General features: G+C 41.6%; 1 protein-coding gene across 1 annotated transcript in view; it reads left to right on the top strand.

The window, feature by feature from the left end:
- SORCS3 (sortilin related VPS10 domain containing receptor 3) overlaps positions 1–1,944 on the top strand; it is a 663,735-nt gene extending 661,791 nt beyond the window's left edge. The window contains exons 26-27 of the mRNA XM_003408955.3: positions 927–1,087; positions 1,880–1,944. Of these exons, the coding sequence (XP_003409003.3) occupies positions 927–1,087; positions 1,880–1,944 (226 nt within the window). The remainder of the gene's footprint in view (positions 1–926; positions 1,088–1,879) is intronic.
- Positions 1,945–26,837: the final 24,893 nt, after the last annotated feature.

The following is a 26,837-nucleotide window of genomic DNA, read 5'->3' as shown; positions in this document are numbered from 1 at the left end:
AGGACAGACTAGAATTGCCCCATAGGGTTTCCAAGGCTGTAAATCTTTAGGGAAGCAGACTGCTACGTCTTTCCCCCAAGGAGCAGCTGGTGGGTTTGAAGTGCTGACTTTTTGGTTAGCAGCCAAGTGTTTAACCACTCCACCACCAGAGCTCCTTCATTACCAGTTACATCACACTAAAACTTTATGATTTTGAAGGAAGTTGTTTAGCTTCTCTGTCCCCCTTAACCCTCTTCACGATCCTAAAAGAAAGCTATTGTTAGCCTCATTGAACAGATGAGGAAACTGACTATCGAAGTACATATGCGGCCCATGGATGGTGCTCTGAAAATAGTAGCAATGGCTTTGAGTCTATTACTTCTAAGCTATTCATAAAATAAGCCAATGTGAATTGATGAAATGGATGCAACCTTAGAAAAACTTCTTCCTACTGTGATAAAACCTCATGGGTCTCAAAGTCCAGCTCCTTTAAAAGGGTTTTAAGGGTTTTTGTGGTAGCCTAATGATTAATTAAACACTTGGCTGCTAACCAAAAGGTTGGCAGTTTGAACTCACCCAGTGGCTCTGCTGGAAAAAGACCTGGTGATCTGCTCCCATAAAGATTACAGCGTACAAAACTCAATGGGGGCAATTCTACTCTGTCATATGGGGCTGCTATGAGTCAAAAATCAAGTCGCTGGCACCTAACAAGTACATAACTGAATAGTATTTCTCTTCTGTTTATGCCTGCTTGTCTTTTTACCCCAGGAGAAGCACATCCCTCAGAGAATTCTGATTTACATCTTCCCTAGGCATCTGGGTCTCTGGCCTTGTGTTCATTGGCCCTTCTTGTTGAAAGCTTCTTCTTCCCCATCACCCAGCATTTCCAGTTGCCCAAGTGAAGCATGCCTTGTGATCTTAATCTGATTTTACTCCCACCCATGTAGGAAAATCCCTTGGATTAATATCTATGCTCAAGTCCAACATGACAAAGAGCAGGAGATGATTGGGTCTGTGAACCAAAGTGAAAATGCCCCCAAAATCACCCTCAGTGACTTCACTGAGCCGGAGGAACTGCTGGACAAAGAGCTGGACACCCGGGTCATAGGTATGTGCACTTGTACCACTACTCTCCAAGCTCCTATGCCCTCTGTCCTCCATACCCTACGTCAGCCAATCCACTGACTTTCAGACAGTACTAGACTGGAGGGTGGGCAAAAAGAACTGGCCACAGTGATATAATCATATTTTAAAATTTGTCTGCTACCACTGGCCACACAAAATTGTCAGATTATTTTTCTCCCGTAAAAATCAAGATTGGAAACAATGGTGGGAGTGAAGGTATAGAACCAACTATCAATTACTGTTTGAATTCTTTTCCTTTTTTACTCTAAAGCAAAAGTATTATATATCCTTGTCAGTAATCACACAAGGGTGGGCTCTGGAGTCTAATAGCCATGGGTCTGTTTTCTTGCTCTGCCGTGTACTAGCTCTGTGACCCCTGTGCCTCATACTTCTCATCTCTGAAGTGAGAATATTAGTACCTTCCTTCTAGGATCCTTGTGGTCATTAAATGATGTATTGTCTTTAGCCCAGTGCCTGGTACATAGTAAGTGTTCAATACGTGTTGTCTATTACTGTTGTTATCAATACAGTATAAGATATCAGTCAATGTCAAGCAATCGGAACTTGTAGGCTAGCGTGCAAACATTAAACATGGACTAGAGAAGCCACCAGCATAAATGAGCTGAAGACAGTGACTATGCAGGTGCCCTATTTAATAAATACCTGTTACTCACCTCTTCTTAGTGGCTTTGTATTTGCAGTAAATAAAACAGACACAGATCTCTGCCTCTGTGGAGTTTACATTCTTCTCTCCTGTGTCTTCTCTCCCCTGCAGGAGGCATTGCCACCATTGCGAACAGCGAAAGCACAAAGGAGATCCCCAACTGCACTAGTGTTTAATACCAACAAGCCACGTGGCCAACCATCTTTCTGACTTATTTTTGATGATTCGTATTACTATTATTATGGAAAAAAGTGAAAATGTCTTTTTTACCTTTTGTTTACCAAGGACCCCTTCATCAGCAGGCAGGTGCTTAGTTTGGGGAGAAAATGGCATTCTTAGCTGATTGAAGAGAGAGAAAAAGAAAAATGGCTGTATTTGTTTTTTTTTTTGGGTGGGGGGGCGGCTAAGAGCAAAGGGCATATCTTCCCACAGCTTCCTTGCTTTATGCTCCCAGTGGTAGCACAGGGACTCCCTTTTACCTCGTGGTCTCTCTGTGTTTTATTTTTTAAGTTGGGTTGATCTCCAATCTCCCCCTAAAAATCATCAACCTCCCCACCTCACCTCCCACACACATCCAAAACAAACCATTTCCCAGTTGGATGGCAGGAGGTAGGCCAGTGGGGAGTGGATATAGCTGCAGAAAGCATGCACACCTGTATGAAAGAGGCCCTGACTTGTGCATGTCAATAGCGAAGCTGCAGACAGCTTATTGTATATAATTACAATGTAAATAGCTTTTTATTTCCTAAGAAATAATTTAATGTTTAGTAAAAAAGAAAACAGAAAAAAGAAAGACACGTGTGTTGGGTTACGCACTCACCCTCGGAGCTGACCAACCCCCAGGCCTGCTTGAGGTGCTGGGTTCTGGATGCTCTCCAGTTGTCTGTCACACTTAACTCTTGCACCTCCGTGTCCATGCCATAGCTGGTTTCTACTTATGCATATACAAGGGGGGTGAAGGTAGGGCTTCTTTGGGGCATTTGACGAAGGAAGGGTCTTTGAGTTCCATCAATGACCTGGAAGAAATTGTAAGATGAAACCTACTAGAAATTATAAACTGAGACCCAGATGAGGAAACAAGGCTTCCCCTTCCAAAAAGTAAGTTGAGGATATTTTATCAGCCTGATAATAGAGTTTCCTTTAAAGAATAAGGCAATGGATCTAAAAATGATGATGATTGTGTTTTCTGATTGGATTCCATGGAAATGTGTAAGACTTCTGATGAATTCCCAGGCTATCCTTAGTCCCCTGGGTATTACGTTAAGCCCTGCGAGTGCCTCTTGGCATGGGTAGAGTTAGAGAGGTTGGGAACAAGGTAGCATTTGTGGACTCATGAGTCTGTGGAAACCCTGCAGGCCAAGTAGGGCTTTAATGATATTAGTCAAAGAAGATTTCAGCAAAGATGTGCTATTTGCTTGTCAGATGTACATAACTTCCTTAAAGTGAAATGTCTGCCTTCAGTTCCCTTAAGGTAGTTCTAGCCTCTGGAATGAAAGGCTCTCAAAGCCGGTATTCTCTTTTCTAGCACCACAGCCCCTTCACACATTTACACAAATCAATTCTTTTCCATAGGGTCACTTTAAGCCATGCTGTAAGCATTCTTTTTATTTTCAGGCACAGCCTGACCACACTTGTTTAAAAAAAAAAAAATTATATACTGTATATATATGGGAGGAAAGGCCACATTTTGTACTTGTTAATTTTTGTGGGATGTTGTTTGCATTCTTCCCTGTAAGATGCAGAGAGAATGTGATATAGAGAAATCTGGCTGGCAACAGCGTAGAAAATATTAGGAGCATTTCTAAAAATCCTGTTTTTTTTTTTTTTTGTTTGTTTATTTCAAGAGTTAAATGGGGCAGACAATTGCAATACTTGTACTAAACACTGGACTACAAATGCATGAGTCATATCTATATATACAGTATATGTACATATACTGTTCTTGGTTTTATTGTTCCATTTGAATATTTCTACTGTAAAAAAAGACAGTGGTTTTGAAATTGTTGAAAATAAATGTATTTTTGTACATCAAAGCTATACACCTGGCTGAGCTTTCTCTCTTTGGGTAGTTTTCCTATTGTATCAGTCAAGTCACTGCAATAATGCTACCTGATCAAAAAAAAAAAAAAACTAAATGACTTGTAACAACAGGTATTTATGATTTGCTCAAGTGTCTTCAGTTTGGCTGTGGTTTGGCTGAGCTCAGTTGGGATTCTAGGCTCTGCTGGGCCTATCTGGACGGTAGGCTTTAGAGTCGTCATCATTCTGGGGCCATCATTCTGTTTACTCTCACCCACAGTCCACTGACCAAAGCAAATTACATGGCCAAGCCCAATATCAATGTGCTAGAGAAGTAGACTGTCTACTGTGGTGGAAGGTGCTGCTGAGTCTCATGGCAAAAGGTGTGGATATATAATTCAAATAAAGGGAGTGCATGAGAAATTGGAAACAACAACTCAGTCTGTCATACCTAGTCAGTTTCTACAAGCTCATGGGGAGCTTTCACCAGATGACCAATTTGAGCCCATAGCCAAGTTTCCCATCCTAACGTTTGTGACCAGGACTTCTGGTCAGAAGTCTTGGTAACTTCCATGCTTTTAAGTCTTTTAAAAATTTACATTATAACTACCTTCCCCAAATATTGAGGATAAATCACTTACAGTATTTAATGTAGTAGTGGGCTTTTTTAGCCTAGCTGATGTTTCATAACACAAAGTACACTTCTTTAAGGGATTTTTAATGATTTTGAGCTTCTCACATAATGTAAAGTGTCTAATATCCCTGTTCCATGTCAATGGTGAATTTTCTAAGCGCATTAATTTTTGCTTTCAAATGAAATGTGTGCTCTTCCCATGTTAATTTTATGTCCTGGTTGTTAAAGTTGTTCCATCAGATTAAAAAGGACAAAAGTCAAATAAATTAGTAAAATAGTATGAGTTAGGTCATTTGGGCTAAAGCATGAGTAAGAATACAGCCTCTTAGATGTCACCTTGAAGACTAAGGTGCGCCTGACTCAAGCTGTGGTGTTTTCAATCACCTCACGTGCATGCGAAAGCTGAACAACGAATAAGGAAGACAGAAGAATTGACACCTTTTAATTGTGGTGTTGGTGAAGAATATTGAATATACTATGGGCCGCCAAAAGAACGAACAAATCTATCTTGGAAGAAGTACAACCAGGATGTTCCTTGGAAGCAAGGATGGAGAGACTATGTCTCACATACTTTGGACATGTTGTCAGGAGGGATCAGTCCCTGGAGAAGGACATCATGCTTGGTAAAGTAGAGGGCCAGCAAAAAAGAGGAAGACCCTCAATAAGATAGATTGACACAGTGGCTGCAAAAATGGGCTCAAGCTTAACAAGGATTGTGAGGATGGCACAGGACCCAGCAGTGTTTTGTTCTGTTGTACATGGGGTCACTATGAGTCAGAACCAACTCGATGGCACCTAACAACAACAACAACAACATCCACCAACAGTTTGTAAGATTTTCAGATTTCTTAGTAGTAGGGTGAGGCAAAGGCAGGTGTCAGGGAGTGAGGCTGGCTTTGTCGTTGTAGTTCTTAGCTGCTGTTGAGTCAGCCCTGATTCATGACAATCCTATGCACAATGGAACAAACACTGTCCAGTTTTGCATCATCCTTATGATCCCTATGACTGGACAATGTTCTGTAGTGATCCATAGGGTTTTCATTGGCTGATTTTTTTTTAAGTAGACCACCAGGCCTTTCTTCCTGGTCTGTCTTAATCTAGACATACCAGTGAAACCTGTTCAGCATCATAATAACAAGTTGGTACCACTGAAAAAGAGCGGTGGCTGTACATGAGGTGTATTGGCTATGCATGAGGTGTGTTAGTACCTTGGTCTCCCACATGGAAGCTGGAAATTCTACCACCGGACCACCATAGCAACTTCTATTGCAGTGCTTCTCACCAGTGGTGAGGATACTCTGCATCAAATTGTCATCTTTAAGGCAATTCTAAACCCAGTAACCTGCAGAATCACTTTTGGGGTGGACCCAGGTATCATCATTTTAAGCAGGTTCTCAGAGGATTCTCACAGGCACTGAAGTTTGAGAATAACTGCTCTCTCCACCACTAAAATAGCTCATGAGGAATGACTGGGTAAAAGTCCCCTTCCCTGGCTCCTGTTACCACGATACAAGGAGCCCTAATGTACAGAAGTGAGAACAACTTCCAAATTTGCTCATTTCTTCATGGGCAACGGCTGCAACTCTGAGCAAGTCACACAATTGAGTTATCTGGGACAAAACACTCAGTCAAGGTGGTGATGGATGGTGCCTTGGAAAAAATACTGAGCCAGAAGTTGGGAGATCTCTGGCTTGCAGCAAGTCATTCTGGGCCACAAGTGCCTTATTCATAAAAGGAAAACACGTTATGGCCTGTCCCACTTTTTTACTAGCTGGTTATAATTTCCAGAGGTGTGAAAAACACATTGGCAATTCCAGATTTATTGAGATATTACTGATAAGGGCAGTACTTAAAAGAACTCCTTCCTTCTGTAGAGGGATAAACTGAGACTCAGAGAAGAAAGTGACTTCCCTAAGTTTGCACAGCAAATTGGTCCAGAGCTGAAGATATAATCTATGTCTGTTTTATAATAGGGTAGTGTTCTTTCCACTACACACCTCTCTAAAAAATGCAAAACTGATTGAACTGGACATCACTGAGAGCCAATGACTCGCCTGATGGTTATGCCAGCATGGTCTGTGTATGTCCAGAACGCTGTAGACTCTCCCTTCCCAAGTTTCCTCATCATTCAGTGGCTCACAATCCTCTTTGTGCCACTGCCCTGTTGACCCACTTATTCAGCAGCCTATGGCCTCATGCCCTCGCTTCCCCCACTGGACTGAAATAAACTGTTCAGCGGACAGCTGTGAGGTCCCAGCTTCCCACGCCGAGCTGCTCATCTTTTAATGTGGTTAGCCTGTTCAGAGGGACGAAGGCCAGACAGCAAACATGAGCAAGGGGATGCCTCCTCTCAACATACATCAGACCCTGCCAAATTCTCTTGTCTGCTTCCAACGGTACTGCCAAAGGAGACCAGATGTAGCCCAACACTTCCAAATTACTACTGCATTTTTCTGTCCCTTAAACTTAATTACCACTGACTTTACAGTAGTAGATTGTCCTTTAAATTGTCCTTTGCCTCTGTTTTCAGACCATATATCACGATGAAATATAGGTTCATTCAGAGAGTAATCAATGGGACATTGTATACAACCAAGAGGGGATGGACTAATCAAGGCTGCCAGGAATGACTCCTAAAAATAACGACTGAAAGTTCTCAGGCTCTGAAACATGCTCACACTTACCAAATGTGGGAATGTGGTGAGTAGTCATGCTGCTGAGACAAAGACTCTTTGGCCTTGCTTGCTTATGTTTGTTTGGCTCTGATACTTAAATTGTATTTGCTTCTTGTTTACTCTTTCTTCTTGTATAATGTTTTGTGATGACCAGTACAGTTCCAGGTTCTCTGGTTCCTCAAGGCATCCCTGAGGGTCACTAACTAGGAGTCCTTCATCCTCACACATTGAAATATAATCAAATAAAACAACTATTTGTACAAATATAACTGAACACGAAATGCTGGTGAGGATGTGATGGAACAAACTCTCGTTCGTTACTGGTAGGAATGAGAAATGGTACAAACATCTTTGGAAGATGGTCTGGGAGTTTCTTACAAAACTAAGCATTGGCTTACCATTTGATCCAGCAATCATACTCTTAGATATTTACCCAAATGAGTGGAAAATGTATATTTACATAAAAATCTGCACAGGAATGTTTGTAACAGCTTTATTAATAATTGTCAAAAATTGGAAGCAACAAAGGTGTCCTTCAACAGATGAATGGATAAACAAACTGTGGTACATCCGTACGATGGATTATTATTCAGCAATTGCTGTTGTTGTTAGGTGCTGTTGAGTTGGTTCCTACTTATGGGGACCCTATGTACAACAAAACAAAACGCTGCCAGGTCCTGCGCCATCCTCATAATCCTTACGCTTGAGTCCATTGTTGCAGCCACTGTGTCAACCCATCGCACTGAGCATCTTCATCTTTTTTGCTGATGCTCTACCAAGCATGAAGTCCTTATCCAGGGACTGGTCCCACCTGATAACATGTCCAAGGTATGTGAGACAGAGTCTCGCCATCCTCTCTTCTAAGGAACATTCTGGCTATACTTCTTCCAAGACAGATTAGTTCATTATCCTGGCAGTCCATGGTGTAGCCAATATTCATCACCAACACCATAATTCAAAGGCACCAATTCTTCTTTGGTCTTCCTTATTCATTGTCTAGCTTTCACATGCAAAAACATGGAGGAGCCTTAAATGCATATTGCAAAGTGAAAGAAGCCAGCCTGAAAAAGCTACGTACTGTATGATTCCAAACATGGCATTCTGGAAAAGGCAAATCCATAAAGACAGTAAGAAAATTAGTTATTAACAGGGATCCAATGGGAGGGAAGAGGGATGAATAGATAGAGCACTGGGCAAATTCAAAAAACAAAACAAGCTGTTGCCATCGAGTCAGTTCCAACGCATAGTAATCCTGTGGGACGGAGTAGAACTGCCCCATAAGGCTTCCAAGGAGTGCCTGGTGAATTCAAACTGTCAGCCTTTTGCTTAGCAGCCATAGCTCTTAACTACTATGCCGCCAGGGTTTCCAAATTCAGGTCAGTGAAACTGTTCTGTATGAGATTGCAATGGACACATGGCATTGTGCATTATCCATAGGACTGTACAACACAAAGAGTAATATCAACTATGGACTTTAGTTAAAAAGGTATCAGTACTGGTTATCAATTATAAGAAATTATCGCAAAAAAAATGCAAGATGTCAATAGGAGAATCAGTGTGTAGAGGCAAAGGGGTACATGGGAATGGTACTTCCTGCACAAAATTTTTCTGTAAACTCAAAACTCTAAAAATACCAGTTATTGTTACCAACGAGTCAACCCTGACTCATGGCGACCCTGTGTGTGTCAGAGTAGAACCGTGCTCCATCGGGTTTTCAGTGGCTGACTTTTCAGAAGTAGATAGCTAAGGTCTCTCTGGGTGGTCTCCAACCTCCACCCTTTTGTTTGGCAGCAAGGGTGTTAACAGTTTGCACTACCCAGGCACTCTGCTGTAAAAACAGTTTATTTAAAATTACATACATATGTATAGACTTTATTTTATATCTTTTTATTATATTTTTTTATATTATATATGTATATCTATCACCTATTGTCAGGAGGGATCAGTCCCTGGAGAAGGACATCATGCTTGGCAGAGTACAGGGTCAGCGGAAAAGAGGAAGACCCTCAACAAGGTAGATTGACACAGTAGCTGCAACAATGAGCTCAAGCATAACAATGATTGTAAGGATGGCTCAGGACCGGGCAGTGTTTCGTTCTGTTGTGCATAGGGTCGCTATGAGTCGGAACCAACTCCACGGCACCTAACAACAACAACATCTATCACCTATCTATCTCTATATATCCCTAATTTTATATGGAGTCCTGGTGGCACGGTAGTTAAGAGCTCAGCAGCTAACCAAAAGGTTGGCAGTTCGAATCCACCAGCCACTTTTTGGAAGCCCTACCAGGCAGTTCTGCTCTGTCCTATGGGGTCGCTATGAGTTGGAATCGATTCGATGGCAACAGGTTTTGTTTTTGTTTTTTTTAACCTTTATATACCTGGAAGTGCCACAGACACGGTTTCAGGCTGCCTTTGGCTTTGGTCCCATCTCTCAGGTAGAGCTGTTTCAGAGAGTCCACACAAAATGCAGATTCTTTTCAAAATGTCAGCAAACAGAGGAAAATAGACCATGACAGGCAGACATGCCGTCTGTCATTACAGCTTAGTCTCTGGGGAACGGCGTTGTTTGCAGCCATTAGAAATGAACCAGATAAAGTGGGCCCTCAGTGATTTGCTTCTGAGAAAATATGTAGTCTGGTCCCCAAAGAACACAGACTTCTTCAGCTGAAATATCTGTGCCCTAAATGCCCCCTGGGCAGAAGACTGCTGGGCTCCAGGGATTTCTCACCAGCAAGAAGGCCCTGCTTCTCCTTCCTGGGGCCTCTCCCACAAACTTCCTACGAAGCAGTTTCTTTCGTTGCTCTCTTTCCCTTGCAAAGGGTTATTGCTTTCAGTTTCCCAGGAACTGGCTGCAATTAACAGTGTATTCAACCATAATGGGTAGGAGGAGAAAGGAGGCCACTGCAGTGGAAACAGAGACAAGACAGAATTGTTTTTCTTGTCACTAATCTTTCTTGGTTTCTAGATAGAATCACCTGGGAAGTGCATAATTGTCTCCAAAAACAACACACCTGGCCCTTGGAACGCCAGAATGATTTTCTGGCCCTCCCCTTCCCAAATCTTACGGTTCCATTAGAGAATTGCTGGGCTTCTTCCCCTGGCAGCTGGGACTTTTCAAGGAGGGGCACCAAAGGAAGAAGAGAAATAAAGTTAATTTTTGTCAATTGCAAACCTCCACTTGACACATTCCCATTTCTACCTGTCAATTTCAAATCCTCCTCTCTGAGGGGACAATGCAGATGCTCCCAGATTTCTAATCTACTTATGATAGTAACAAGGCAACTCTAGGCAGCGTGTGCTCATCATGAGCTAATCATCCTGTGCTATGCCTTGTGCCTCGTAATTAGGGGCATGTTGGTTGCCTACTGATAAGTACAAGCCTCAGCCAGGCAATAGGCAGTGGAGAGGGCAAGCTGGGGAAGAAAGAGCTTTGAGCCCAGTGGAGCTCAGGTCTTGGCTGACATTCTAACAACAGGTGGGCTTCACACCTAGACTTGAAATGCATCCCTTTTACAGAGACTGCCACCACTTCCGTGGGTGTTAACAGGAACATGGCAGGTCTCCAAACACATGTCTCCTTTCTGCACAGGACCCGCCATAATGAGATGCTTCCAAAACCTGATGGCTTAATCACACAGACATCCTAGCTGCATCAGGTAGAAGAAAAGGAAATCATTAAATGCACATCTGTAGCTGAGAATGAGTCAAGAACTCTTTTATTCATTCATTCATTCACTCATTCATTCTTTATTTCAGCAAATATTTATTGAAAACCTGTTCTCTGCCAAGCTCTGTTCTGGACACGGGATACACCAATGATCAAGACAGTCTTAATATAGGATAGCCACATTCTTTATTATCCAAACTTAAACCCATTTGGGGATGAAAGGGACACTTAATTTCTCTGGGAAAGCAAGCATGAAACAAGACTGCCTCAAGCAAATCAGGATGTATGGTCCCCCTGACATCAAACCCAGAGTAAGTATACGGTTTGAGATTATGTCCATGTTTCATTTACCCTTACTTAAATTGGTTTTCCTTCTTCAAACCCTGACCATGGATGAAAATTCAATTCTTTGAAGCTAAAACATGCCTATGGAGCTCTCTTGTCAGCTCTGGGGTCTTCAGAGCCTCTTGTTGAGGTCAGAGCTCCTACATAGAGGTCAGTGAGCATAGCTTCGGCTAATTTTTAAAAAGATATTTAACATGTTATATCAATTAGAGACCTTGGTTGCAGAAAATAGACACCAATCCTGACTAACTCAAGCATAAAGGAATTCACGGGAAGGCTATCAGGAGCTCAGGGAATCAACTGAAGCCTGGAGAACATAGCTTGGAAGCAGGTAGGAGCTAAGGCAGCTTCGGAGGGATGGGAATTTGGAAGCACAAGAATGTTTTTCTGGCAGACAGCATTTTTAGCAGGGCAGCCTCTCAGATGAGTGAACTCCAACGTCTCTTCTTTCCCTGTGTTACTGAAGATTCACAATTCTAGATGAAGTCTGTGACTGGCTCAGCTTAGGTCACATGGTTACTCCATGGGCAGTGAGGAATGTGGCCTAAGGAAATGAGTCTCTAAGTATTGCTCTGGCTTTTGAAGTAAGAGTAGAGGCATTTGAATTTACTATTCCTCCTAGACTACATCTACCGGGCAAGACATTAGCCCTCCCAAAGGAATTCTGTGAGTGGTTATGAAGGAAGAATGGATGCTAAGCAGAGAGTGGATGTCCACCACAATAACTCTTCGATCACTATCCTTTTAATATTTTTTGAGCATATATTAAGAAACTGTGTTAGCTGTTGGAATTTCAGACGTGAATAAGGGACCCCATTCCTGCCCTCATGGAACTTAAATTTAAGGAGTGTTCTTATAAGCAGTTGTTTAATCTATCACAGTTATGATATGGTTTTGGGGGACAAAACAATTTGATAATTTGCAGAAAGATAATAAAGAGAAAGGAGTAGTTACCCTCCATCCCCTGTCCTCTAAGGGAAAGGGTAGTGCTAAAGGTTAAAAAATTTTCACAAGAAATTGGAGTGTTGAAAGTTGGGGAGTGGTAGAAATGAAGGAAGGATGGGAGGAATAGTGAGAAGTGGGCTAGAAGGATGACTATGAAATAACAAAAAATCAGGGGTTTAGATTTAGAAAAATGTCCTCCTAATATGCACCTAACCAATTTTATGTTTTCTATATTATTCCAATTTCTATAATTAGCATATATCCATTTCATAATTATAAAAAAGTAAAAGTCACATCAAATGTCCATAATGGTTCTCTAGGTCTAGTGGATTTCCAGATACTTCTTTAGAGTCCTTTTTAATAAACTTGAAAAACCTAATGAGATTGTTCTGCAATACTGATCATTACGCATAGTTAAAATAGGAACATTCACAGGTCAAAGATGGACAATAATTTCAAAAGAGACTTGTGGTAACATAATATTTGCTGGAGAATGGTTTATTCATCTTTATAAATGGAAAAAGAAACTGTAATTACTTAGGTCCTTCACAACGCATATTAAAGATACAGGAAATCGTTACTCAAGATTCTTGGCAAAGGAAATGGCTCTTATGTTGCTCTCTGCTATTCTTTTATCTTATTCCTTTCACAAAAGTAGAGAAACTTTTTTGTTTAGTAATTTGGCTGGCAATGTCCCATCCATAAGTAATTTGCCATTGTTAACAAATGTTGGAACAAAATAGCACCAGTTAAGGTTTTAAGTGGTTATCAAACATAGCAAGAGATTCTGTATGAACTGTGAGGTGAAGAACTTAGCTTGAGGGAGGCATTCCTTGGCTCTGGAAAAACAGCTTAACAGAAGAGAAACTTCAGACCAAATTTCAATCCAAAAATTTGGAGCTATAACAACTATGTGATGCTGTGGAGCAAGCCTATGGCTGAAGATTCAGCTTTGGAATGCTGGAGGCCATTGGCCTGGATGAGATCACCCAGGGAAGACACAGGATGCAAGGTGAGTGGGCTCAAACTAGCTCCATCAGCTTTGGAAAAAGGACAACCAGTTCTCTAAATAATTTCCCACTTACTGCATATGCTTTTTATGAACACTTATGAACAAATCCCTGGGTGATGCGAATGGTTAATGTGCTTGGCAGCTAACCGAAAGGTTGGAGGGTTCAAGTCTACCCAGAGGCACCTCCAAAGAAAGGCCTACTTCTAAAAAATCAGCCATTGAAAACACTATGGAGCAAAGGTTTAACCCTGACGTACCTAGGGTCATCATGAGTCAGAGTTGACTTAACAACTGTTATCAAATAGTTATCAAGTGGTATCATGCCACCTTCCTTCCTTCCAATGAAGTCTCTCTCACTCTGACCTCTCAGAATTAAGGGATCATTCCCCAACCCAGACTCATCTACGGCATTTCATCTTCCTTTGGGGACAAGTGCATGAAGTAGCAAGAATTTAGTCTTTGAATGCCTACAGATCTAAATTGAAACCAACGTCTGTGTTTATTAGCTGTGTGGTCTTAGGTAAGTCTCTAACCTCCCCAAGCTTCAAATTTCTCTTTTATGCTTCTAAAGAAAATAAAATGATAAATATGAAGCATCTAGCATAAAATAAGGAGCCCTGGTGGCACAGTGGTTAAGCACTTGACTGCTAACCGAAAGGTCAGCAGTTCAACCCCAACAGTCCCTCTGTGGGAGAAAGATGTGGCAGTCTGCTTCCATAAAAATTACAGCCTTGGCAACCCTATGGGACAGTTGTACTCTGTCCTCTAGGGTTACTATGAGTCAGAATTGACTCGATGGCAATAGGTGGGGTGGGTAGGATAAAACAGATTCAGCATAAATGAGCATTCCCTCCACCCCACCCTTCCTCTGTGTTTTTCTAGGATATCTGTATGGCAGAGCATAAAAAAGAATAGGAAGGCTCTTATCCCACAGCTTGCTCCTTTCCCACCCCCTTACAGCCATATGGGCCCTACTCCAACCCAACCATCCAATAACCCAGTGGTACCTCCCCTCTCTTCTGTAGGAAATACATTTAGAAAAGATAGCCAGTGAATGAACCACGCCACCACCGATGTTTACACCTGTTTTTTTTGTTGAGTCTTAGAGAAGAGCTACAATACCAGTAATTGTCTAGAAGCACAATTAGAGCTGGGAGGGTGCTGGAGATGAGTGGCCAGGTCCATGATGTGCCTGGGGGGCTGTTGTAGAATGAATGCTGCATTGCTAAATGCTGCCACCCCTGCCAGCTGAATGTCTCCTTCTCTTTATAACAAATAGGAGACCGAGCAAGGTCCTCTCTGGGAGCCTGTCATTAACTTTGTTATCATGGTTATTATCAACCATGTGCCAATTTCCTTGTGTTTTTCAGGATTTTTCAATTATGATGTGCTGAAATTTTTTTCTCTCCTTTTTTCTTTCTGGTTCCTCCCCCTTCCATTCTTCTCTCCCTCCTCACCCCAAATGTCACAGTTTCTTCTCTCTCCTCCTCCCAAATTGTTTTCCATATAAAAGATAGGCAGTGACGGGGATTAAAATGAAGCAGGATTTGGAATCTCTCTGACGGAGGGGAAAGAAATATTTGCATATTAGTCAACATTCTCCAAGTTATTCATCAGAAGTTTCATTTTTTTCACTACAGTCTTTTCCTTATCTTAAAGCCGCTGACACGAATATATATCATGAACTTAAAAAGATTGAATTACACTTCATCTGCTACTGCTAAGATTCTTGGAGGCTCAAAGCTCCAGCCAGTCTCTGGGTGTATCAAGCCACAGCGTTTTATCTTTTTTTTTCTTTCTCAGTGAACACATGCTAACAGGGTTTGTCTCTTTCTTCATTGTGGTATGGGAGCGATTGAAAATATGCTCTGTATTGTGTGACAAAAGACCTTTGCCAAAAAGGAAAGCAATTCTGTCATTTGAGCACATTTCCCAGGGGCCCCGAGATGTACTTGAGCCAGGTTTTAATGGGATGGTTTTGAGCAGCAAAGCTGCCTCCTGGGCCAAGAGCAGAAGCTTTTGGGTGGGGCCACTGACTCCAGGAGACCACAGAAGCTTCCAGGCTTCAACACAGATTAGAACACTGGTTGCTGGTTTTGTTCCCTGATAGCTGAGGTATCTGGGTTGCGGGCTGCCAGGTGGTTCATCCATCCATGCCATTTTTCTACCTGAGAGTGTTGTTCCCAAGGAACAGCGACTAACGAGCTGTTTTAGTTTCCTAGGGCTGATGCAGCAAATTATCACAAACTGGGTGGCTCAAAACAACAGAAATTTATACTCTCTGTAGGGCTGGTTCCTTTTGGAGGTTTTGAGGGAGAATCTGTTCCATGCCTCTCTTCCAGCTTCTGGTGGCTGCCAGCAATTTCTGTCCTGGGGATGACTTACAGAATGTATCACTCCAATCTGTCTCCATCTTCACATTGCCTTTCCCTCTTTGTGGCCTCCCTTCTCTCTTGGAAGGTCATATGGCATTGGATTTAGAGCCTACCCAGTTAATCCAGAATGATCTCATCTCAAGAACTGTAAGTCGATTATATCTGCAAAGACCCTGTTTTTAAGTAAGGTTGCATTCACAGATTCTAGGTGAACATAGCTTTTGGGGACCACCATCCAACCCACTGCAGAGGCCCATTCCTGAAAAGAGGATAAAAACAGAGGCAGACAGAAGAATAAAATTTGAGATAAGTGTAATATCTATATGGGGGCCCCATCACACAGTGGCCCTTCTGTGCCTGAGCTATCACACCTAGTGCCAGGACCCATGATCTGTATCTTTCCCTCAATTCTTCAGTCAAAACTTACCAGGTCAGTGTCCCAGTCATTTGGTTTTCTAGGCTGTCTATTATGGATTTGTTTCTCCAGTCTGCAATTTTTTATACTATTCTCATTAGATGTCTTAACTTGTGCAAGCCCTTTAATCACACAAGCCTAGTGGCCTATAATTAACAAGAAATTTCACACATATATCCCTGCCCCCACTTCTTTCTGATAGAGGAGAAAGATCTGATTGTTCAGATTCTAGGACATGGATAGAGTTCCAGTTGCTAGTCATCGAGGTCACTGTGCCACTATGGTGTGGCCATCTCTCAGAAAAGAAAATGTTTGCAGTTTTTGTTTTTATGAGATAGAATGAGCCATTATATCTCATGGCTCTAGTTGGAGCTTATAGGAGAGGGAAGGTTGGTGCAGAGGCCTCATAAATATCTAGGCTGGATCATGTGCCTCATTCTAGTTTCACAGAACATTCTGCATTATGACCCAGGCCTTGGGAATGAGGAAGTAGTGATTTTTTTTGTTTCCTTAGTCTTCCCCCTTGGGACTCTTGGGAACCTAACCTCACAGGTGGGGTAGCTGTAGCTTAACACAGGAACTGGGTACTTCTGAATACTTTGGTCTCTCCTAAACCATCTTAATTCTATGAAATTCTATCATTACTTCATACAGTAATACATATTGAGTTCATATGATGGAATTAAGGTAATTTCAGACAACTCTTCACTGAGCACCGATTACTCAGGCATTAACACAACCAGAAACTACAACTGAATTCAAAAACTAGAGAAGGATGTGGGTGGGTACGTAGAGAGAAGACCATGTGGGGAATGAACGAGAGAGAAGATAAGCTGCAATGATTGAGAAGCCCCTTCTTCAACACGTACTGCTTATATGTTCTATCTACAGACAGAATTGTTCATGTGCTGTGTCCTAGATGTACCCAGAATTAGTCTGGTCTCTGGGTTGCCTGAGCCTGGAAAGCTCTCCTCTCTCCATCCGTCTCATTATTGACCACCTTCGCATAGACAAGCTCAGATGCACCTCCCAAACAAGCCTTCTTCGTGAGTCCAACTCAACTTTTCTTACTCTTCCCTGCTTCTTGTTTTTCCTGAGGCATTCATGTGGTGCTCTACCACTTGTATGCTTGGCATCACAGTTTCATTTGTCTGTTCTTATACTGTGTGAGATGCAGAGAGATATAGCAGAAACAACACAGAACTTGGAGTCAAAAGTCCTAAATTCTAGTTCTAACTCTTCTCATATTACCTGGGTGAGCTTAGGAAAGTAATTCAGTTCATCTGGGCATATTTCCTCCTCTATAAGAGTCGCTACTGAAGAGAGATTATGTCAGCCCTGCCTATCTTATCAGGGCATTATAATACCCCAGCCTATAATGAATTTAATATACTGGCTCAGAGCTGCCACAACAATGAGCTGAGTGAAGGCAATTTCCTGGCTTCTCCCTTCACCTGCCTTTGCAGTTCTTTTACCATGGCACTGTGCCCAATCTCAGCTCCTGTGAATGTCGGCTACTAATGTGTCCTGCCTCAGAGGAGCCCAAGCTGATGGGAACCACTTCCCCCAGAGGTCACACCCCAAACCTACCCCTTCTCACATCTCTGGGTAAAAAGACCGGCCCACTTTCCTCAGAAGGGTGCAAGTCTGTGGTGTAATTTATGCTCAGAGCCCCCTGTGCATCAGTCAAGACTAAACCTGCCGCTACAACCTTCCATGAATCTTTCTCTTTTTCATTTTTCTTTCCTCTTTCCCTTAATGGTTGTTGTGGTTAGTTGCCGTTGAGTTGGCTCTGACTTATGCTGACCTTATATATAACAGAAAGAAATGCCTATTTTTATGATCGTTGAGATGTTTGAGTCCGTTGTTGTGGCTGTTGTGTTGAGGGTTTCTCTCATTTTTGCTGACCCTCTACTTTACCAACTATGATGTCCTTTTCCAGCAATTGGTCTTTCCTGATGTTGTGTCTAAACAAGCCAAAGTCTCACCATCCTTGCTTTTAAGGAGCATTCTGGTTGTATTTCTCCTAAGACTCATTTGTTCTGAACAAATTAATTCTTTAATCAAAATTTCTAAAACTGTTGTTTCCCTTAGAGCAGTCCCTTCATAAACCATGTGCCCCCAATCCCTGTCTCAGGCTCTGCTTCTAGGAATCCTGACTTAAAACAGGTGATGGGATCATGAAACAAAACATTCCTGAGATTCAATGTGTCCTTACAGATATATGCAGAACAGCTTCCTCCTCCCCATTGTTACACCTCATGGAGCAGGAAAATAAGCCCTCCAACTGGGGAACGGGGAATTATCCAGACCATCTGTAATGAACAATTTCACATGGGTCTCACAAACATCTTTGTGGTGAAATCCATGTGAATTGTTCACTACAGATCAGTAAGTAAGCACAAGTAAGCCTGTGTTTACTTTGCTTGCTTGGTCATCTGCTTCTGTCAAGGACTGTAGATTTAAAAAGAGGCTTTGATTCTGTAAGAAGGTGCTGTCGGTTTGGGAAAGAAACAGATGTGAAATCTTCGATGTAATGAAAAAATGGGAAATTACTACAGATGACCTGGTAAGCAAGGTAAGTATCGTGCTTACCTTGCCTATTGGTTAGTCCGCCACTGCCTCCAATCACCCAAAGACACTAACAGCTTGGCTACAGCCCCAGTTTTCACCATTGAGCCAGTGTAGAGGGGCTCTCGGAGACAGGAGGGCATCCAGGCCCATGAGATAATGCAGCAAGATGGAACTTCCCAATGCCAGGGCACCATGGCCTGTCACAGCAATAGGCTTCCCTCCTCCAAGAACGTTCCTCTGTGGCTGCCCAGCCTCCAAACTCAAGAACAATTATCATCCACACAAGCTGAGCTTTCTTGAAAGTGATTGTTTAGTGGGAACATCTGTTGTGTGAATGGAAGGCCTATATATTTTTCCTCTTTCCTCCCTCCAGTCAACACTAAATGAATACTTTAAAAAGCTGCCCTGCTTCCCTCCCAAGGACTGGAGAACTGCTTCATCATTAACTGTGTGTTTCCATCCCTGCAAAAATTGTTTTTTTCAGAGCCCTTGCCTAGTGGCAGGGGCTGTGAGCCACAACTTGTGAGGCTTTCTTGCTAATTAAAAGTTTCTAACATCTCTTTGCTGAAGAAAACATTGCCATATTACCTTGATCAATTATTGCTAAATAAGATGGGCTCACCATTTCCAGCAACAATTGCTGTAAGAGCTGTGGGTTTTTTCCTTTAATAGGCCTCAATATATATTCACGCAAACACACACACGCACACTCGTATTTATGTATGTATATGGAGGATACCGTTTGGAATATTAATGTTATAAACATGGGTTCATTGAATACTATGCAGATGATCAGTGAGTTGAAATTCTTGCTCTAGCAAAGGGTATGGGTTAGTTTTACTAAGACATCTTCTACATAATACCTTCTGCATAGTGTAGTAATGAAGACCACAGGAACACGGTCCTAACTATCATCTCTGGCTGGCGACCTTAGGTGAGTAATTTAACCTCACTAAGCCTCAGTTTCTTTTCATCTCAAAGTGTAAATAGTACTAGTAGATACTTCGCGTTACCATTTGCAGATTCTATGAGAAAATTCTTGTACCCACTCAACTAACTCCCATTTATTGATCGTGAATCTGGGTGCCTCTGATCTGTGCATTATTCTTATAACCTGGTTTGGACTCTCAAAAAAGAAAAATGGATTTGCATTTTACAGGAATTAGCCAAGCCAGCTCAAGACATTCCTCTTGGCGAGGCCAAGCGGTAGCATCCAGACTATAGCCTCACAGCAGAAAGAAACCAACCACTCCATCAGATGGGCTAAAAGATCTATACTGTTCAAATGGCTGAGCCAATTATTCTAAACACAGATAAGCCGTGAGTACTGTGGGGCTAGCTATTTGTGTCTGAGCTTCCCTTGGTTTGCTGATAGAGAATCAGGCGGTCCTTCAATTACTGCAGAAATGCTCTACCAATAAGTGGTGATTTAGCAGCTGTTTCTAATCTTCCTTTCTCATTTTTCTGAAAATTCTCACAACTAGACCAATAAGCAACCTCATGATAAATGAAGAAAATATGGAAGTTGCCAAGAATTTCATTTTACTTGGGTTTGCAATCAACCCCCATAGAAGCAGCAGTCAAGAAATCAAATTTCATTGGGCAAATCTGCTACAAAAGACCTCTTTCAAGTGATAAAAAGCAAAGATGTCATTTCGAGGACTAAGGTGTGCTTGACCGAAGCCATGGTATTTTCAGTCACTTTATATGCATGTGAAAGTTGGACAATGAATAAGGAAGACTGAAGAAGAATTGATGCCTTTGAATTATGATATTGGCATAGAATATTGAATGTATCATGGACTGTCAGAAATCTGTCTTGGAAGAAGTACACCTAGCATGCTCCTTAGAAGCGAGAATGGTGAGACTTCGTTTTACGTATTTTGGACATGTTATCAAGGGGGACCAGTCCCTGGAGAAGGATATCATACTTGGTAAACCAGAGGGTCATCGAAAAAAAGGAAGACCCTTAATGAGATGGGCTGATACAGTGGCTGCAACAATAGGCTGAAACACAGCAATGATTGTGAGGATGGCACAATAGTGGGCGGTGTTTGGTTCTGTTGTATATAGGGTCACTATTAGTTAGAATCCACTAAACAACACCTAACAACAACAACCACCCTTAGTACAGCGTGTGTTCTGTTTCCCATTCTGAGAGCCATTTTAGGGCAGAGTGGGTAGGGTCTTATTCTCTATATGCCCGGCATAGAGCAGGTGTTTAGTAAATGCTTGTTGAGGGCATCAAGTTACACTCAGGGAAAGACAGTGTGTCTTGGATAAAACCTATGTCTGTGTTAATTAGGGATCTTTTATTGTGATCAGCTGAGATCTGGAGTAAATCATCTCTGGATTTTAGATGTTGTCCTTGGTTTCTGACTTTCTAGTTCCAAGTTCTGCCTTTTATAAGGCCCAGTTATAGCCTCAAATACTCCTTCTCTCAGGAAGAACATGGTCTCTCATCTCTGATTTCCTTCACCTGCCTGCCAATCCACTCTCTATTCTGATTGGTTTCCCCTGCTGCTCCCTAATGACCCACCACCCTTAATTTCACTTGCCCACTCAGCCCACACTCCTGCAACTGCCAGTATCCAAGCTAAGAGAGATATAGGGAAGTTTTATAGATAGGGAATCTGATTATTCCAGCTTCTCTTTTGAGCCAGCAAGTCATTTTGTCATTGACCAGATTTTGAAATGGTCATCTATTGAGCAGCTGTCCTCCCCCAGCCCAGTCAGCTGACACCTGGAAAGTAGAAGATCATGGGACAGAAGAGGAACACGCTCTCTTGCATGTACATGGATGAGGCAGCTTCTCTGAGATAGAGGTGGATGGTTACTGTTAAACAGGCAAAGTAAGCCACATACTCTTCTTCCTCCCCTCTCACAAGCCTGCTGTGTCTTTCACGAGTTAAACATTAGTAGAGAAAATATTCCTTCCTGAAATGTAGGCTCATGGGGGTAAAAGCAAGGTAATCCCAAAGCATGAAATTTAGATTACTCTCTGAGCAGAAATCTAGGAAAAATTCAACATGCAGGAAATGAAATTAGACATCTGAAGAAAAGCCTACCCTAAACAATAAACCGTTGAACTTCCAAGTTCAAAGATTTGGGTGTCATCAATTTCAGGAGAGTATGGCTGTTTAGCAGAACTAAAGCTGATGCTGTCTTCATCTCAGTGTGAAGAAAAACTGCCAACGGAAGGGTATTTCTGGCATGAAGAAAAAAAAAAAAGGGAACCCAAGGAGTGAGGTCTTCTCTCCTGGAAAGAGTTCCCCTCTTTCCAGGAGAGAAGGGCTCCCAGTCATCAGACATGAGCTGTGTGGTCCTGTAACCTTGTGCTCACTTCATTTCCTTTCCACTCTTCACCTTTCTGTGTTTGACTTTATACTTCATTTCCCATCACTTTTTGAAAATGCTTTATCCATGTTTATCAATGATCCACCCCACTCAAGCTGTCAAAACCTTTCAGACACTTTCTAAACTTCAGGCAATGGTTTAAAAGGATTAATATAACAAACTGAAACACTTCCTTCTGGAAATTTCTTATTATACTGTCCCCTGTGAAACTCCTTCCTGGTACTTCAAATCTGATTCATTCAACTCTCTTCGGGGCCTTTTTTTTTTCTTTGCTTCTCATTAACCATCGATGTGCTCTTAAGTCCCATTCTCAACTCTGTTTTATCACTCTTTTTCTCTCCCCTAAAAGGTGCCCTGGTGGTGCAGAGTAAAGCGCTGAACTGCTAATAGAAGGGTCAGTGGTTCAAAACCACCAGCAGCTCCTTAGGGAGAAGAAGTGGCAGCCTACTTCTGTAGAGATTTACAGCCTTGGAAACCCTATGGGGCAGTTCTACTCAGTTGCTATGAGTTGGAATCGACTTGAAGGCAGTGTGTTTGGGTTTGGTGTCTCCCCTAGGCTAGTGTTTCCACTCTCCCAAGACTTTGACTACTATTTATGTTCTAATAACCCCTAAGCTTAACTGCAGGCTCTGGAAACCAAGGAAGCCAAAATATTTCCCCTGGTCTACATATCCAGTTCTTTGCAACTCTATTCAATGATGTACAGGTAAATCCTTAACTAGTGGCTCATGGCAGTGGGGGCAAGTAAGGAGTAGCCCTGATTTGAAGATTGCCAAATTCCGTGGTATAAATACACTAACCACGACTCATTTCCAGCTACCAACTTGACAACAGTTAGCTCACAAAATTAACTTCCCAGAAATGTGTGAGGCAGTTACAGCACAACACTGGCTTTGCTGGAAACGTCCACTTGACTAATCCATAAATCCCCCTCCACCCAAAAATAAAAATCCACTGCCTTCGAGTCAATTCTGACTCATAATGACCCCATAAGGTTTCCCAGGCTGTAAATCTTCATGGAAGCAGACTGCTACATTTCTCTCCCACAGAGTGGCTGGTGGGTTCAAACTGCTGACCTTTTAGGTTAGCAGCTAAGCGCTTTAACCACTGCACCACCAAACCCTCAAAGTCTTCAAAGTCAAAGCTGAACTTCCCATGGCTTGTATGTCTATTTGTCTCAAAATTAACAATCTGAACCATCAGGACTGAGAATGCAGTCACCAAGACAGCAGGGACCTCATTGTTTTTATTCACTGCCCTTGTCCTTAGCACCTAGAACCATGCCTGGCACCTAGTATACATTTGATAAATATTTGTGGAATGTATGGGACATTATGTCTGGTATTCCACTCTACTTGCTGGACCTACTTAGACTTTTAAATAATGAAATAGAATTCCTATTTATATATCAGATTCCTCTGCGGTTGGCAAGTTAGTTGCTGACGTTGCATGTTACTGAGTTCTAAACTCCAGCTCTCAGGAACCACGTGGTCTCTTATCTGTGATTTCCTCTACCTGCCAGCTGATACTCTTCTCTGTTGTCACTGGTTTCTCCTGCTGCCCCCTAATGACCCAACATCCTTAAAGCTAAGAACCCAAAACAATACTGGAGAACCCACCAAGGGCCTGTGAAACCAGTTAACCAACTTCCTGTTGTACCGCCTTTGAATGCGCTGGAGAGAATAGACATGAGCAAGCTTGTTGATGTGCTATCACCATGTGAATCTCTCTTCAAACAGGCTGCGTAATCTACTGAGTTGCCTGATAGAGTGGAAAGTGCATGGGTTTTAGATACTTCTAAATCTGTGTGTAAGGCTGCCATGAGTCGAAATCGACTCAATGGCAATGGGTTTTTAAATCTGTGTTCAAATTCCAGCTTGGACAATTATTAAGACGGTGGCCTTGGATGAATAATACAACAGGTGCTTAATAGTTGTTCAAAAAGTTTATATTAATGAGATAGGGAATCTGTTGCTACTAGATCTAGATTTTAGTTTTGATTCCTAGCAATAATGATAATTCATGAATAGCCTTCACATAGTAGGTAAACATCAACCACTGAATGAATGAATGAATGAATAACTGGAAAATGAGATAACTGAAAGCATGAATGACTTGTCCTATTTGAGATGCAATGAAATGTTCTTTCTGGAGAATAAGTACTGTCCGGAGGATATCTCGAGGCTAAAAGGAATGATGTCCTATGAAGACCCTTATCTAACCTACCTGTGATGTGGCCACCAGTGACGGAAAAGAGACTAAATCTTCTCTTTTTCTCCAAACTGGCACCAATTCTGCCACTTGAGAAAGGGTGAGACCTCTGTAGCTGTCTGTTCTCTGAGCCAGGCTGAAGCACGTTGCAGGAGGAATGGAGGCCCATCTGCATTGCCACAGCTATGGGTGCTTCCATCAGAAGCAGCCAGATTCTTCCCTGCACTGGTAGTTCCTAGAATTCTTCCCAGCAATCAGGTATGGTGGCACAGTGGTTAAGTGTTAGGCTACTAACCAAAAGGTTGGCAGTTTGAATCTACTAGCCACTCCTTGGATACTCTATGCAGCAGTTCTACTCTGTCCTACAGGGTTGCTATGAGTCGGAATTGACTCGACAGCAATGGGTCTGGTTTTGGATTTTAATCAGATATGCCTTCACAAAAGCCCAGAGCTGGAAAACTAGCCTTTCAAGGCAGACACACTGGGTAGAAAGACCTCTAAGTGGACCCTGGAGTACAAAATGTAAAAAATATGATTAGAGCAATTTTCCTTCCAACCCAAACGTGATAAAGTCATCCTGCAACTCTCAGGCTGGCTACAAAATTCCTCAGGGACTTGCCTTATCTTTTAAACCAAGGGAGTCCCTGAGATTTGTCCATAGCCACTAACAACCTCAAACACGATTGTTGATGACAGCAGGAGGGGGCGTGGTAAGGGGGCGGAGCAGATATAAAATCTTCTAGAATCCTAAGGAGCAGAATCCTGAGACATCCCCTTGACTTTGCAGGGACCATTGCTGGTGAAATAATTATAGCTCAATGACTTCTGACAATGTAGGTTAAGCCACAGCAAAACAGCTGGTCTTCAGAAACTGTTTTTCTAAATCAGAAATAGGAATAAGACAGAGAAGGAGATTCCCCATTCCCCACTTACTTCTTATAGGTACCCCATCTTGGATCCTTTTGTGGCAGAATCCTAATTATTTCAGAGAATGGATTGTGTTCCTCTGGCTTTTATGATAATCATGGTCTCTCAGAATTCAAAGTGTTGGGCTACAAGCAGGCCTCTCTGGTTATAAGATGTGCTTTTGGGCCCTATAATTGTCTAAACAACTTTATTGAGGAATAATCGAAGTACAATAAACTGCACATATTTAAAGTGGACAATTTGTTAAGTTTTGACATGTATATACCTATGAAACCATCACCACCGTTAAAATAATACGTTTTCCCTCTTTCTAAAAATTTCCGTATGTTCATTCATAATCCATCTTTTCTCTATCCCCATACCCAGGCAACCACTGACCTGCTTCTGTCACGGTTTAGTTTTCACTTTATATAATTTTGTATAAATATAATTTTACAGTATGTATTTTTTGGGGGGAGGCTGACTTCTTTCACTTAGCATTATGCTTTGGAGGCTAATCTGGGTTGTATGTATCAGTAGTCCACGCCTTTTTATTGCTGATCAATATTCCATTGCATACATATACCACTGTTTTTTTTTTTTTTTTTTTCTATTCCCCCAACTGTTGACGGGCATTTGGGTGTTTCCCAGTTTCAGCTATCACAAAGTTTCTGTGAACATTTGTGTACAAGCCTGTGTAGATATTTGTTTTCAATTGTCTTGGATAAATGCCTAGGAGTGTAATGGCAGGATCACATATAAGTAATGTTTACCTTTTTAAGAAACTGCCAAAGTGTTTTCTAAATGTACTTTTTTTCTTTTTTGCTTTCCTACCGGTAATGTATGAGAGTTCCATTTGCATCATGCTCTCCAAGCCTTTTCATATAACTAGTCTTTGAAATTGTAGCCACTCTAATGGGTGTTCAGAAATATCTCCTTGTGTATTTAATTGGAATCCCTATGACGAATGAATGATATTAAGCATCTTTTCATATGTTTATTGGCCATTTGTATTTCTTTTGGTGAAGTATCTATTTAACTCTTTTGCCCTTATGTAGTTGGGTTGTCTTTTTATTATGTAATTTCAAGAGTTCTTTATATATTCTTGGTACACGTCCTTTGTTTGATATTTTTGTTGCAAATAATTTCTTCTATCTGGGGCTTGCCTTTTCATTTTGCTAATGGTGTCTGTACTAGTTTTCTATTGTTGTGTAACAAATTACCACAAATTTAGAGCTTAATAGAACACCCACTTATAATCTTGCAGCTCTGTAGGTTATTAGCCTGGTGCAGTGTGACTGGGTTGTCTGCTCAGGGTCTCATAATGCAAAAGTCAAGGTGTTGGCAATACCGTAACCCTTCCAGAGGCTCTGGGGAAGAAGCTGCTTCCAGGCTCATTCAGACTGTTGGCAAAATTCAATTCTTTGCAGATACAGGATTGAGGTCTCGGTTTTCCTCCACCATAAGAATGTCTGTAGTTTTTTCATAGATTCCCTATATCAGTTTGAGGAAGTTCACTACTATTCATAGTTTACCGAGAATTTTTATCAAAATCAGTGTTAGATTTTCTCAAATGCTTCTTCTGCATCTTTTAAGATGAGCATGTGAATTTTTCCTTTATTCAGTTACTATTATGTATTACATTAATTTTTTTTTTATGTGTTAAACCAAACTTCTGTTCCTGGGATAAACCCTATTTGATGATGATCTATTACTCTTTTTATATATTGTTGGGTTCGATTTGCAATTTTTTTTTTTTACATCTGAATTCATGAGGTATGTTTACCTATAATTTTCTTTAAATTATCTTTATCAGGTTTTAATATTAAGGCTATATCAGTCACATTGAACAAAATAAGACTGTGATACATCTTTATATTCTGAAAAAAGCTTCTGTAAAATTGGTGTTATTTCTTTAATCCTTGATAGAA

Source organism: Loxodonta africana, chromosome 16 (assembly GCF_030014295.1).
Source record: "Loxodonta africana isolate mLoxAfr1 chromosome 16, mLoxAfr1.hap2, whole genome shotgun sequence".
NCBI classification, from domain to species: Eukaryota; Metazoa; Chordata; class Mammalia; order Proboscidea; family Elephantidae; genus Loxodonta; species Loxodonta africana.
Note: the sequence above shows the minus strand (reverse complement) of the source record. Positions and strands in the feature narration are given on the sequence as shown.